Source organism: Ruditapes philippinarum, unplaced genomic scaffold (assembly GCF_026571515.1).
Source record: "Ruditapes philippinarum isolate M1 unplaced genomic scaffold, ASM2657151v2 ctg5199_1_1_1_1, whole genome shotgun sequence".
Classification (NCBI taxonomy): Eukaryota; Metazoa; Mollusca; class Bivalvia; order Venerida; family Veneridae; genus Ruditapes; species Ruditapes philippinarum.
The window spans coordinates 133,584-149,765 of NW_026865060.1; the positions used below are offsets into that span (position 1 = coordinate 133,584).

The 16,182-nt window shown below is 32.2% G+C and overlaps 1 protein-coding gene across 1 annotated transcript; it reads right to left on the reverse strand.

Moving 5' to 3' along the window:
- Positions 1-349: 349 nt before the first annotated feature.
- Positions 350-14,717, reverse strand: LOC132727697 (geranylgeranyl transferase type-1 subunit beta-like). Its single transcript, XM_060713264.1, has 9 exons — positions 14,560-14,717; positions 7,774-7,898; positions 6,707-6,774; positions 6,252-6,403; positions 5,502-5,634; positions 3,940-3,985; positions 1,936-2,120; positions 1,152-1,260; positions 350-652 (listed from the first exon to the last, which is right to left on the reverse strand). The coding sequence occupies exons 1-9, from the start codon at positions 14,664-14,666 to the stop codon at positions 507-509; spliced, it is 1,071 nt and encodes a 356-aa protein (XP_060569247.1). The 5' UTR covers positions 14,667-14,717; the 3' UTR covers positions 350-506.
- Positions 14,718-16,182: the final 1,465 nt, after the last annotated feature.

Here is a 16,182-nt window from a genome sequence, read left to right on the forward strand (position 1 = left end):
TAGTTATCGTCCGGAAACGAAGAATGGACGGACGGACTGACGGACTGACGGACGGACGGACTGACGGACGGACTGACGGACGGACAGGGCAAAAACAATATGTCTCCCCCCGAGGTGGGGGAGACATAATTATTAACTTCTGGTTAATAATTACAAGCCTAAAAATGCCAATGTTACAAACCTATCATTTAAACACTTATGTTTACTCTGCCCTGATTTTAACAACAATTTATAATATTTCAACAAACTTAAGTAGAAATAAATTTATTACATTTACCTAGCTATTCTAGGCATTTTTCTTCAGTTATTACAGAGTTTATTTTAGTTTTATTGTGTAGAGAGCTATATGATCCAATTGCAGAAAAACAAATATGTTATAAATAATGTAGGAATATCCTTGAATAAAATATCATGTTTAAAACATTAAATGATAAATGCATGGAACCAACTATTCACACTTAGTGTAGGAATATATTGTAAGGTAGACTAGAGAGATTAGATGAGTATCATGATTGTTGAGACCATGTGACTTGTACTGTAGTCAGAAAGTCGGCAGCTCGTTTACTGATGTTTAATGCAGCATGCATCGGCTGTAGACCCTCTTCACCCATCAATGATAGACCACATACACCAAAATATGCATGAAGAGCATCTGTAATTAGATATACACGATAACAAGTACACAATATAAACTTAAGTTATTCAGCTTTGTGCTATGATAGTGATAAACTTGAATTATCACTGTGAAAAGAAACAGCACAAAAAACCAATGTAGGAGTGACTATAGCTGCTTAAGACATTTAATTCTTTCCGGTTAGCCTCAAACTTAATTGTTTACCTACTTTTCATATACACATCCTTTGTTTTTCCAGATATATGACATGTTTAAATGAACAGTTAAATAAATGCTATTGAAGACAGTATTTGCAAAAAAGACTCAGAAATTTACAAATTTAAGTGTTCTTATTGGACTGAAAGTAGGACAGACTGTCAAACTGTATAGAGTCTCTGTTAAAGAATGGTCAAAATGTATAGAAAACTTGTCACTTGTACAACACAAGAAAAACGTGTAATTTTGAAGGAAAAAAAAAGAGTCATCTTAATAACAAAATTGTCACTTTGAGAAAACCAATTGTTAACAAATGTCTTACCAGGATTATGACTTGGCCACTTTGAGAAACCCCCTGTAAGTTCTTGCTGGGTATCCATTAGAAATGCACGATTAAATTGACAATTAACAAACTTATAACTGTCCAGTAACTGTAAATAGATGTAAATCATTAGTAACACAAGAAGTATATAAACATATCACTTTAGTTGTAAAAATGATAAGCACCAAGTTTTTAATATTCAAGTGGGGAAAATATTGTAAAACTGCAAAATTTGGGAGAAAAGATTGACAAATAAATTGAATTTAAATAAACAAACTGAACTTTGGTGAAAAGATAAAACATACTACATTGACCTAAGTAAAGTAATGGAGAGTCATAATCAAATCTCAATTGTGACAAAAAAAATGGAAGACGATTTTCTTTTTCAATATATTTAACCATAACGACTACAGAATCTGCCCATGCAACAAGTAAATACCAACATCTAATGTCTATTTAAGAGAGTTGTAAGGATTAAAGAGCAAAACTTAAAGTATGTTGCAATAAATTTTCTACAAAAACTATCCAAAGCAGCATATCTATTTGCATAGAACCTAATTCCCTAGATTTTAATAAATTACTTGTGCTGAAGGAATCACAGAAAAACACCACATCTATTATATAACAGCAATCTACTAAGCAAACCTAAACCCAAATCACAAAAATACTTGAACAATTATGACTTAAGACCTGTGATTTAAATACAAAATTGAAGTAATGCCTTAAGTGCTTCCATTTTTCTTTTATCACCTTTTAAGGTAACATATTGAGAAAGGAAAATTACCTTTAAGGTAGCACCAACCCAGAAAGAGTAACACGTATCAACTGGTTTGTTTGGACGACCCTGAAATCCTGATTGTTGTCGGAATATACACCAACTCTTTAAATGTTTCACATGTTTCTCACTTAATACAGTATTTAATTTATTCATAAGTACAAGAGATGCCACTCCACAGAATGTTGATCCACCTGTTGACAAATACATGACTAGTTTAATCTGAGTATAAGACCTTGATTATATGAACAATTTAACACAATTCTGCCATATTTTATGTACACATTTCTTGATCATTTATAAATAGTAACAATTCAGATCATATTGAATATTTAGATCACTTTGTTGGTGCTTTATATTGTTTATTTATATTACATTTTATGAAGTGAATTGTTATTTTGTTGTTGTTTTTTTGTGTGTAAATCTTAGACGGGTTAGACATCAATAATTATCCCCGTACTGCCTCTTTCCGATCAGCTAACAGATTTTTCTATAATAACTGACAGTGAAATTATAAAAATAAAATTTCTCTTACAATTCTGCAAATATTATCATTTCAGCTAATAAATGCAACAACTTTTTAAAATTTTACCTGAATTATTATTATGAATCGAGGACAAATCATTACTGACCCATTTTCTTGTTCTTCAAAATTTCAGAACCACTTTTCAATCAGTTAACAAAATATAAACTGTACCACATAAAAATTGTCATACAATGTTAAAATATAACCAGTTATGTATTTTGAAGAAATTTTGACAAACTCAACTTCAGATAAATGGTAATAAACAATTTTAACCTATTTATAATGCCATTTTTCAATCTTGATATCTATTTGCAGTAGTAAAGCTGTCACAATTGGGGTATGGATGTACATCTCAATGTGCATTACAGAAAAAGCCTGTTCTTGTGAAATTTTTAAGATCTTAGGGTCTATATGACCCCATTCTAGTGAAAGCTTACTGAAAAGTTATCAGAGAGAATGTTTTTCCTTGGTTAAGTGACTGTTACTTTACTGACATATTACATTCCAATTAAGAATTGTATGGTTAAATATGTACATATTAAAATTATAGCTTTTGAAGTGCAGTATACATTATGACTTAATGACATTGAAACAGTTGTCAAACTAAATATTCATTTCTGCAGACTGACAAAAAACTGAGTCTTTAAATCAATTATTTTTCGAAAATTATTGCGATTTGTAACTGGGTAAATAAAGGATTAGTGGAAAACACACATTTTACATATTTTGAACTAAAATACTGGTATTTTCTTTTTTATTGCCATAATTGACATTGCTGCTGATAAATGTAGTCAAGGTAAATGCAAGATGTGCTTACAATTTGGTTACATGACAAATCAGGTAAAAAATAAAGAATTTCTAGGGATGATTGAAAAGTGGTTGTGATTGAAAACTGGCAGTATGTGGATAATTTAAAAAATCACATAATATGTTTCATCTATACAATTATTATATTTATTTATTGTTTATTAGAGTCTCATCTATACATGTAAACAACTAAACATATAATTAAAAATATACAATACAAACATAAAATACTAAAATAGAATTACAGGTTTTTACTTCTAAGGGGGACAACTCTCCATTTTTTTTACAGGAGTATTTTATGCACTGCAGATTTGTCTCCCTTAGCTACACAACAAGATATATTTGTATTTCCCTTTTATATACATTTGATACAAGTAAAATAACTAAAAGTATCCTTGCTAATCCAACTAAAACTTCAGATGTATAAGGATTGAAATATAAAAAAATTCCAAAATGTTCCACAGTCTAAAGCATGGGTGTAATCATTGATCAGATCAGATCAGAGCACATACATGTTTGTCACAGTCAATGTAAAAAAAAAATATTTAAAAGAAAATTTGTAATCACCTTTAAGTATGATAATGAGTATATGTACAATATTAAAATAGTAAATGGTGGTGTATAAAACATAACAAGAATAATACACACATTTAGGTTGAAAGTATGATAAAATAACATACCATGTGCCTCGAGATAAGGTCCTTGCCCTATACCTCCCTCGTATGACTAAATATAGAAAAATATTTTATTTAAATATTGTTATATACAAACATTAATCATTTATATTTTCCCTAGACAATTATATGTTATTTTGGACAAATAAACTTTGCTGCCCTATTTCCTATTTACAACATTTTCTTATTTCTATTGTAACTACTGCATAAGTGGATATTTATGTGTCACAAAAAATTTGCGAATGTCAAAAAGTGGATTTTTTGTGTGCAGAAATATTTGCGAAAATATGATTTCTTGAATTTAATGCTGCTTTTGTGATATTTATTAAGCAGGTACAAGTCAAGAATATGCCATTATTGTAATCATTCTATTTCAATTCAATTCATAATTTCAATTCGCAAAAATCGCAAATATTTCCATGTCACAAAATTAAGCACTTATACAGTTACAGTATATACATCATCTGATATTGTATCATAAACTGTGATTTAATCTACATTTTCAATCCGGGAGATACACATGCACTTTTGTAGAATAAAAATCAAAACAAAGTTTTACATGTTGAATATCATGACATAATTATACTTAACAAAGTGAAAATTAACAAAACTATGGCAGAGTCATTCTGAGTGGTTATGAACAACTGAAACATTTGTGTACCTGTGATTAATCTTATATACTGTAGTTACTAATACATGTATAGCTAAACAAATTTTAACATATAATACATCATATATTGCCCTGAATAAACTGCATGTTTTAGTAAAAAAAAATGGGTCAAAGACAGAAAAGGCCAGGTTGCATTTGTATACCAAATATGATGAGGCTGTGATGTTACTAAAATTTTCTACCATGGCCATTGATGTTGTAAATTTAACTAAGTCGGCAAACAGGATGTGGATGAGCGACAGACCTGAAATCAGATCCCAGGGTATGGGACCACATGTTGATGCTATATACCAAATATCAAAAGGCTGTGGTAAGTAGTTGCTGAGAAAACTGTTACGAAAAGTTTTTCCCCGCACGCCACCAAACATTCACCATACTTAACCCGGTTTGCACCTGTGTAACCTGGCCAAAAAATAATGTTGTATATTGCATTACTTTAAATTTAAGTGTAATAAGATATGATATATAAGTTTATACCACACTGTTTTTGATATACTGAGTGTAATAAGATATGATATATAAGTTTATACCACACTGTTTTTGATACACTGAGTGTAATAAGATATGATATATAAGTTTATACCACACTGTTTTTGATATACTGAGTGTAATAAGATATGATATATAAGTTTATACCACACTGTTTTTGATATACTGAGTGTAATAAGATATGATATATAAGTTTATACCACACTGTTTTTGATATACTGAGTGTAATAAGATATGATATATAAGTTTATACCACACTGTTTTTGATATACTGAGTGTAATAAGATATATATAAGTTTATACCACACTGTTTTTGATATACTGAGTGTAATAAGATATGATATATAAGTTTATACCACACTGTTTTTGATATACTGAGTGTAATAAGATATGATATATAAGTTTATACCACACTGTTTTTGATATACTGAGCAGCTCTATCAACATCCATACCACTCCAGTCATTTAACATATAACATATACATGAGGCGCAGTAAACAAAACGCATGTCATCTTCTGAAGGTTCACACACTGGACGAAAACTGAAATACAGATAAATATATCTCTTTGTTAAGATGTAAATTATCTACCGATCATTAAAAACCAAATAAAGAAAAAAATATCTCACTTCTTTGAAGAAGAAAAAAACGCCAAATTTTGACAAAGCAAATTTAAATGATTCATTAGTGGACCAGAAAATTTATGCATCCGAACATTTGAGGGCACCAGTTCTATGCTTGAAATCCATAAATCAATGGATGAGGGGTGGGGCACAGAAAGATTATTAATGTACTACATGTACATATATAAAGAAGGGCAATAATTCTACTAAATTAAATCACAGAACTATGCTCCAAGGCACTTGATGACAAAAGTTCTGTGGGAATTTAACAAACTTCCTTAAGAACTGTCAGAATTTCACACAGAGTGTCATCTATATATTACATAGGTGAGAAAAACGACAACAAAATAAAACAGTGTCATACATGCAATTTTGACTAAAATAAAGGTTGTAAAAACGAGGACAATATTCTCCATGGTTAATGATGTCAAAAGTTTTCTGAAAGATTGAGCGCAATCTATTAACCAACTTGTTTGCAGGAAAACCAGTACAAAAGAAGAACTTGTGTATAGTCTTGAAATAGTTAAAGGAACAAACCTTCCATCTTTTTGCTGTAAATTCCGCAGTGCCAGCAGTATGACCTCTCTGTTGACCTTTGATAAATCATCACCAAGTATCAATAATGAGGCTAGAGCTGTATATGTCATAGCTATATGAGCACCATCATATGGAATTCCTTTCTCTTTATTCTGAAATATGTCATAATTAACCAATTCTAATACAAGCAAGCTTAGTAAACCAATTATGCTCTTTTTTATAAACAATGTCACTTTTTTAACTTATTTGCTTTATTCTAAAACAAGCTCATTCTAAAAACTAATTCTATGCACAATATAGCTGCCGCAATGAGTGTTACCTGGACAATTAATTCATGATTAAAGGACACTGATATATAAATGGTGTCACAGGCAACTTACAAATATTTTATTGCAAAACTAAATAACTTCTATGTAAGAATTTTAATAAAGTTATAAAAATGCAAAAGATCTGACCTTTTTAGAATCATAGGGATTTCCCATACTTGAACAGCCTCTAAAACCACAGTGATTAATGTTGGATTCTGAAATAGTAACATGTTTACTTTATCTCTCATTCTCTAAATTAAAGGTTGTGTCATTTAAATGTAGGTAAACTCAGCACAGAAAAACACTAAACATGTAGCAGAGCTCCAGATAGCGTGCGTATCAGCGTAAAATACGCATAGAAAATCTAAAATACGCATCACTTTCAAAATTCGTGCGTCACAGTTACGCACAACAAAATGAAAATACGCTAGTATGTCAAAATTTATGCGTAAAAGAATAGAAGTGTAAACATTTGATATAAGAAAGAAAATGTTTTGAGCATAAAATACAATATATTTCCATTTAATTGCATTGAAAACTAAAAATTCTGTTGTCAACAACGCATGTTAAAAACGAAAGTAGCAGGAAATACAGAAGGGAGGTAACTCACGTATCTATCAACCTGTGAAATTATTGATGAAATTTGTGCCAGATAATCATCGTAGGAGTTAACACAGTATTAAGTTTGTTTAGGCATTTATTGACATAAGTTTAATTTGTTTATAAAAAATGCAAAATGCTTTTTTGACAGATTTTACCCCTTAAGTTTTTCAGAATTTGCATTTTACCCCTCACTCTAAATTTTGAGGGGTAAAAACCCCTTGGCCAAAAAAATTATCTGGAGCTCTGATGTAGTTGCCCTATATTGTTTGTAAAGGCTTAAAACTCTATGTTTTTATCAAATTATAATAATTGATTTGGGTCACTTTATTCATATAACAAGAGCCACCACAAGGGAGACAAGGGAAAGAACATTATGGTGAAGGGCCAAGTTCACATTAAAATTATATAACATGGTAGTTTTTGTTATAAATATTGTATTTATCAAAGTATGAATCAAATTTACGAATGAATAACAAATGTATCAAAATGTGTCTAAATCTTAAAAATACAAAGGTTTTGATCAATGTTTAAAGGTTTTTGGAAAACAACACTAATGACTGTAATAATACTTCAACTTTTTTCAAAATAAAATAAAGCAAACTGTATGTTACCATCATTATTAGGTAGGACTTGTAATGAATATATCCAGTCTATAATATCATTCTTCTCCTTCTCAAGTACATCTAATGCATTGAGCATATCTAGTCCAGATATTGCAAAAAATGCTATTGTCATCCTGAAAAAATATCAAACTATATCATTTCTCTACATCTTTTCTCTACATCATTTCTCTACACCTTTTCTCTACATCATTTCTCTACATATTTTCTCTACATCTCTTCTCTAAATCTTTTCTCTAAATCTCTTCTTTGTATCTTTTCTCTGTATCACATACGTTTTACTTCTACCAATTAACAGAATGTAATAAAATCTTTAATTTATAAGGAGACTTGAGTAAAATAAAAGTATGAAGTTTGACTTAGTGAAATAGAAAGCTCAATGAGAAAGGTTATGTTCTTTTGGTTGGGTTTAAAGTTGCACCAACACAGAAAAGGTCCTATAGCAACTTTACAGCTTTACTGGTGGTGGAAGACCTTGAAAAAATAAACAGCATTATCTACCACATTCAGTAAAATAATATATCAGTTGTTTTCAAATTAATTTCCTTGTAAATTCTGTACTTAACTCTCAATATAAGTAAAAGGCAATAATGAAATCAGTAGCACTAGTTTACGAACATTTTCACAAAATATAAATGGATGCAGGCGGATTATTTTTATGTTTGCCAGTTGTTAATTACAGTCAGGAAGCCACAGGGGGTTAAAATTTTATATTTTAATTGATCAAAATTATTGTTGATAATTGTTAGTTGGAAGGGGTACATAGAATCACCAATCAAAGGATTAGTTTTACTGTATATTACAATATGCTGTACGGGGATGATTGTTCATATTAGCGTTCCAGAATAGTTAATAATAACTTGACAATAATATAAAAACAAGAGCTGTCACAGGAGACAGCCAAGCTCAACTAATAAAATACTGGACGCGGTAAGGAGGACAAAACTATGAAAGAAAAATCAATTATGTATTATTATGTATTAAGTTATAGTAAAAAAATAACAATTGTTAACATAAATTCCAAGACCAAGGGAAATAATTCTAGAAATAGTCACGCTAGAGTAATGAACCTTGTCACACAACATGTGTGTTATGATAAGTAATATATATTTGAAGTTTGAAGTAGATACCTTAAAAAGTAAAGAAGTTATAATATTTCTTAAAGAAAATCCTAAGTTCAAAAAGAGATAAAGCTGTGAAAATTGCTTCAAGAGTTATGAACATTGTCACATAAAATGTAATTGATGATAAGGAATAAGTATTTGAAGTTTGAAGTAGATACCTTTAAAACTAAAAAAGATATAGTAAAAAATAACATTTTTCTAGTAAAAAAATCTAAGTTTATGGGGAGATAATTCTTGCAATATTGGTGCTAGAGTTATGAACCTTGTCACATAAGATATGGATGATGATAAGGTACATATATTTGAAGTATGAAGTTGATCCCTTTAGAAATAAATAAGTTACAGTAAAAAATAATATTTTTTAAGGAAAATTCTAAGTTCAAGGGGAGATAAATCTGAAAATATTGGTGCTAGAGTTATGAATCTTGTCACATAAGATGGGGATGATGATAAGGTACATATATATGAAGTATGAGGGTGATCCCTTAAGAAATAAAGAAGTTACAGTAAAAAATAGTATTTTTTAAGGAAAATTCTAAGTTCAAGGGGAGATAAATCTAAAAATATTGGTGCTAGAGTTATGAACCTTGTTACATAAGATGTGGTTGATGATAAGGAACATATATTTGAAGTTTGAAGTTGATACCTTAAGAAATGACAAAGTTATAGTAAAAAATATTTTACTGCACCAAAACTTTAATCTGAAATCTGGACGCCGACGCCGGGGCGAGTAGGACAGCTCTCCATATACTTCGTATAGTCGAGCTAAAAATGTAACATCTTTATCTACAAAGTAGATTATTTTAGAATTTTTTTTTCCGGGACATAAATCATCTCCAGGACGCCTCCGGGACAGACACCTTATTTTCGGGACTTTTCCGGATGTCTGGGACATTATGGCATGTATGATTTAAAACAAAGTGACTAAGTGTGACCTTGACCTTAAACTGTGGAAGGTCAAACCTGTGCTCTGAACATTGTCTCATTATGGTTAACATTTCTGCCAAGTAGTTTTTTCCTCCAACCGGTTCAAAACATACAGACCAGACAAAAAAAACCAGCTAACAGATTGGCAGATTGATGGACTATCAGGTATAACATTATCGTCGAAAAAATTTTGGGCAAATAATTATGGGCTATTAACTAGTACAAATTATTAAAATAACTTTCTTATAATTTAATTTAACTAGAACTGCCACTATCATGGCGTGAATACCCCCGCATACCACTTTGTCAGAATCAACAGTGGCCATTTAGAGGTCAAGGACAACCTCCCTGCCAAATCTGAGGTTACTAAGCCAGTGCATTGCTAAGTTATGTATTCTACATGCTTCAAATGTGAAAATGTCAAAATCAATACATTGCGGACAGGACATTCTTTAGCAATTGAGAAGAGAAGCTTTTTTTTGTCAAGGTCCCTGTGACCTTGACCTTTGACCCAGTGACCTCAAAATCAATAGGGGTCACCTTATAGTCATGATCAACATCCATACCAAATATGAAGACTGTGGGTCAAAGGAATCTTAAGTTAATGGGTAGACAAACTTTTTGAAGTCAAAGTCCCTATGACCTTGACCTTTGATCCAGTAACCTCAAAATCAAAAGGGGTCATCTACTAATCATGATCAGCATCCATGCCAAATATGACGACTGTAGGTCAAAGGAATCTTAAGTTATTGGGCAGACAAGGTTTTTGAAGTCAAGGCCCCTGTGACCTTGACCTTTGACCTGGTGACCTCAAAATCAATTGGGGTCATCTACTAATTATGACTAACCTCCATGCCAAATACGAAGACTGTAGGTCAAAGGAATCTTAAGTTATTGGGCGGACAAGCTTTTCGTAGTCAAGGCCCCTGTGACCTTGACCTTTGACCTAGTGACCTCAAAATCAATGGGGGTTATCTACTAATCATGACTAACCTCCATGCCAAATATGATGACTAAGGGTCAAAGGAATCTTAAGTTATTGGGCGGACAAGCTTTTCGTAGTCAAGGCCCCTGTGACCTTGACCTTTGACCTAGTGACCTCAAAATCAATGGGGGTCATCTACTAATCATGACTAACCTCCATGCCAAATATGAAGACTAAGGGTCAAAGGAATCTTAAGTTATTGGGCGGACAAGAAAAAAACCGACGGACGGACGGCCGGACGGACGGCCGGACAAGCTGATTCCAGTATACCCCCTTACAACTTTGTTGTGCGGGGGTATAACTAGAGCTACCGGGGTATTCGTGGACAACGGTTAAGGTTGTTGACATCAAACTGCTTGCCCCTCACCACTGTGAGTTTGAATTCCAACAGGAACTTTGGATTCTTTCATGTGAGGAACTATTCAGTTTGTTTATGGGACATCAGTGTTTTCTACTCAAATGCCGGTTTGTATCTGAAATAATCATTAATGCAACAATGGGCACCTGACATATTCTGTCATCAGTAAAATAGAGAAAATTTGAATCCCCAAAGAAAGCCCAACACGGCAAAATTGAAAATGTTGCAGGCTTGGTTTGATTGAACCTTTTGATGGACGGTACTGTCAAATGCAAACTACAGCCCACGCCCCCTAGCACGGGCTTAAGCAGAATTCAAAATTTAAACATGAAATGGTAAAATTTTGAATTTAGAAACATCTGCAGATGTGTTCATACCGCGGTTATCATGGAACCTTCAATGTGACACTTTCATGCCATTCCACCAAAAGCGGCGATGGTCCCCAAGTAATAGCGTGTGCCCTAAACGAGAAAACGCGGAACTAAATAAAATGGAATTTTGAAAGGGGATCAGAGGTTATGAAGGCTGCATATCACAGATAAGACATCAAAAGACAAAGTTAAAAGGCAGGCAGCATATCCAAAGGGTGATTCAACATTATTCAAGAAGGAATATTGGAACCACCCAACTAGAAAATGCCGAAAAGTTAAAACTAGAAATACCACAAGCACACCAATAATGTCGTGCTGAACGATCTTTAAGGGTCCGAAATATAATATCTCTGATTGCTGGAATGTCGCCAAATAAACAATGCCGGGTAGACTGGGTTTGTGCGACATAAAACCCAACCAAAAAATTTAAAGACAGACATCTATGAGAATTATGGTGGTTTCTTCGAACTACCGGTTCAGCGAACTAAATTTATGAAGAGGTGCGAAAGTGGTTTCGTCGAACTGATGTTATATAGTAATTAAAGGCAAAGTAGACGTGGTTCATATATATAGTGTTTTTATCATCAATATTTTGTTATAATTAAATTATGACGCAAATATCATTAATGAATATAATATTTTGTAGAAGTATGTTTATTATACTTATTTTGATAATGATTTTTTCGTTATTTGATAAATTATTTTTGAGTCAAGAATAAATTACAAAAAAACAAACAATATTATTTTGTTTGCAAAATTAATTGTTTAGTTAGGGCTTGGTGTACGAAATAAATCAATTGTTTATAATTGATGACAGAGAAAGTTAACACTTATCATATAACTTAATTTCAAGCTTTATTTTTTTCTGTGTATATATGTCGATGTTATTCTGATGAAAAGCATTTTTTATTCAGCTTTAACTACTTGTGTATATAGTTTGACATAGATTATAAATACAAACTTGTGTGAAATGTAATTTGTGTAAATGTTGACTCTTTAGGTTTTTTTCAGGTTGTACTTTTATATGTATATATATTTCTATGATGTTGTTTGTTCACTGAGATCTTTTGTATTGTGTTATGCTTTTATGTAAATATCATTATTATGCTAAAGAAAAGAATAAATAATAGGTTTAAATTTCCAACATCTTGTCTTTAATTGCATGAAAATGTGTGATAAACCACACATTTAGACCCGCGATAATTGACGTGCCCATTATACAATAGCTATTGTTCACTATATAAATTAAAATCACCGAAACCACTACCTGTTTTATTATACGGGGAAGTCAATGTCCGGGCTCGCGAAGCGGGCCTGGCCTTGGCTTGCCCGGCTATAGACTACACGTGTATATTTAAAAGAAAATCAAATGAAAAACAATTAAAAAATATATAGAATTCTATACCTATCAATTAAATTTTCAGTGTCACTTCTAGTTAGGCACCGCCATTTACAATGTAACTCAATGATAAAAGACGGAGTATTCCGATAACGGAACAAATCTCAACTTTTTCGGATAAATAATAAACGTGGAGTGTTCCGAGTGAAAACGGAAGCGGTGCATGAAATACCAAATGACACCTTTACAATGGAAAAAATGAAAGGATTTTTTAACGACTTCCCCATTCATAGGCTTTGCCTTATTTCATAATATGAAATTAGGCAAAGCCTATGAACGGGGAAGTTGTTAAAAATTCCTTTCATTCTTTCCGTTTTAAAAGTGTCATTCGGTATTATATGCACCGCTTCCATTTTCACACGGAACACTCGACGATTATCATTTATCCGAAAAGTTGAGATTTGTTCCGTTATCGGAATACCCCGCCTATTATCATTGACTTACATTGTAAATGGCGGCGCCCGACTAGAACTGACACTGAAAATTTCGTTGATAGGTATAGAATTCTATATATTTTTTAATTGTTTTTTATTTCATTTTCTTTTAAATATACACGTGAAGTCTATAGCCGGGCAAGCCAAAACCCGCTTCGCGAGCCCGGTCTTTGACTTCCCCGTATTATAAGATCAGTTCGACGAACTGGTAGTTCGACAAAACCACTCCCACCCCATAGATCTATGAAATATCAGGTTATAAAATTGGTCTGTCTTGCAGTCGAAATATTGAGACTAGGCTTGCCCAAGCTTAGGCTTTTGTTCTTTAAGACTGTGAAGGTCAATTTGGCTATACCTTCTTTGATCTGATTAACTTGTGTCATAATTGTGAAATTTTCCAAGTCCTATCTAAAACTTTACCTTTACCTTCTCCTTCTTCTGAGCATTTAAGCCAAGATGGCTTGTAAGCTCCTCCTATACAGTATTATCAAGTTAACTTCAGTAAATGTCACTTGTATTAAATCTTTGACTTTGCCAGCTCCGGTCGAGTAAAGTTTTAAATGTCAAAACACTTTCACTGAGAACAATGTTTTCATCTAGGTTATTCCACTGGTCAATGCATCTAATAGGAAATGAATTTTTCCTTAGTGTTTTATTCACACTTGGTTTAAATAGTTGGAATATATGTCCACGTGTACAGTTATCATTGAACACAAAAAATTTATCCGGGTCAACATTATCAAACCCATTAATTATTTTATAAATTTGAATGAGGTCAAATCGTTGTCTACGATATAAAAGTGTTGGCAAATTAAGCCTAACAAGTCTTTGTTCATAGGACAAACCTTTCAATGAAATAATGGAATAATTCTAGTTGCCCTTCTTTGAATATTTTCAATCAATTGAATGTTTTTCTTTGTAGATGGAAAATAAACAGAAGATCCATAGTCAACAATTGATCTTATCAGACTTTTGTAGACAGTCAAGAACATAGGTATTGTCATGCAGGAAAAACTTCTCTTTATTAAACCCGTTAATTTCTTTGTACGGTTTACAGTATTTAAGACATGTTGATCAAATTTAAGATTATCTTGGAATGTGATTTAGTGGTCTAATGTCCTAGTCGCTATATACAAAAAAATATTATTTAGTTTTTTCTAGCGACATAATTTCATTTACCTGCTAGTATCTAAAGAAGAATATCGCCCAGGCAAAACCTGTAGACATCTCTGGAAGAATTTTATATGTTTTTGCCGGAGAAATTTGTCATAACTGGGCGCAGCCATTTTTGGTGTTTTGAAAAATAAATGTGTTGTGACGTTTACTCGATACACTTTTTACGACAATTTTGTTTACAGTGTCGGTAAGTCGATCCCACTTACGTTAAGTAATATTTGTTGTGGTGAATTAGTCGTGGAAAAAATGGATAATTTTTTGTAAAATCTACGAATAGTCGCACAAAAAATGAGTGAAAAATGATCAGTTTTATGTTTTTTCTTCAATAAATTCAATTTATTGTCATATGACAAATGACATAATGTAAGTGGAATTTGGTTTTCAGTACAAATAATTTGGGCAACTGGTACAGTACAGTATTTATATTGAAACTTGACTCATAATTATCCTGCACTGATATGTACACGGCCTATCATTAGATCGAGGCAGTCGTATTTTTCCAGGAAAGCTATTTTGAAACTTTACTTTTTTCTGCATCACACTTGTTCATACAGTTGCAAATTGTTTTGTCAATTTTATTTCTTTTCATCAAATATCCATAATTATAGCGACCTAAATGTAGCTGTGTGTGCACCCTGTAACATAAATATGAAGGGGACATGGTTATTTCCGATAAGCCTATTTTCATACTACTAATAGAAAAAGTTAAAGGAAGTGGCTAGCCGTACGGGCCCGTACGGCTAGCCAAAAGTTCTAGCCTTACGTGAGTCACGTACGACTAGCAAGGACACACTGTATCGGCTAGCCTTACAACATTTTCAAAATTAGATGGAAGTCCAAAATGCATATGTTATTTTATGACTCAAGCGAGGATTTTAACCAAGAAACAGCAATTGTCTTCGTATGTTTACTTTTTAGAGATTAATCGCCTTGTTGGCTACAGTAAAAAAAGTCAAATATCGATCTTTGTCATCTCAAGACGTTTAAAGGAAAAACATAAAATAGCGTTTGGTCGCAGTTAAATAACATCAATTGAAAAAGTTTACAAAATGTTAATATAATCGGTTTTTTGTTTCATTAAGTTTAATTTTCGACACCTTTAAAATGAAAAATTGTGGTTTGGCTCTGATAATTGCGTCATCGACAGTATAGAGGTTTGTCCATCATTAAGGAAATTTTGCATGTTCCGTGAAACGCATTTTAAAATTCTATTGTCAGTCCCTGGGTAGGCTTTAATTAAGGCTTATTTCTTGATTGTGCTTTTATGTTCGATATTTATCTACTGTATTTGAAAATTATACAATAATTTTTTGCTTTTCAAAGTTTTTTTTTTAATGTTTTTTTATTTATTCACTCGATCATTATTTTTTTCGATCCATGTGGCTTAATTGAACAAAAATTTCAAACCTTTTCCAAACAAAATAAAAAACAAATTCATAATCATGAGGCACAACATAACAGATGCATGTCCGACATTCATGTAAGTTTGAAAAGGTGCCGTACAACTAGACAATAGACAAAAAACAGTGTGAGTCCTGGCTAGTCGTACGTGACTCACATACAGCTAGAACATTTTGCCTAGCCCTACGTGCCCGTTACAGCTAGTCCACTTCCAAAGTTAAAAGG

What these genes read in the sequence shown, in the direction of transcription:
- LOC132727697 (XM_060713264.1), bottom strand. Translation starts at nt 14,666, where the DNA reads ATGGCTGCGCCCAGTTATGACAAATTTCTCCGGCAAAAACATATAAAA. An exon ending in GGGTTGGTGCTACCTTAAAG is followed by an intron (nt 1,261 to 1,935) that starts GTAATTTTCCTT and finishes ATCTATTTACAG; the next exon opens with TTACTGGACAGTTATAAGTT. An exon ending in GTGGCCAAGTCATAATCCTG is followed by an intron (nt 653 to 1,151) that starts GTAAGACATTTG and finishes ATCTAATTACAG; the next exon opens with ATGCTCTTCATGCATATTTT.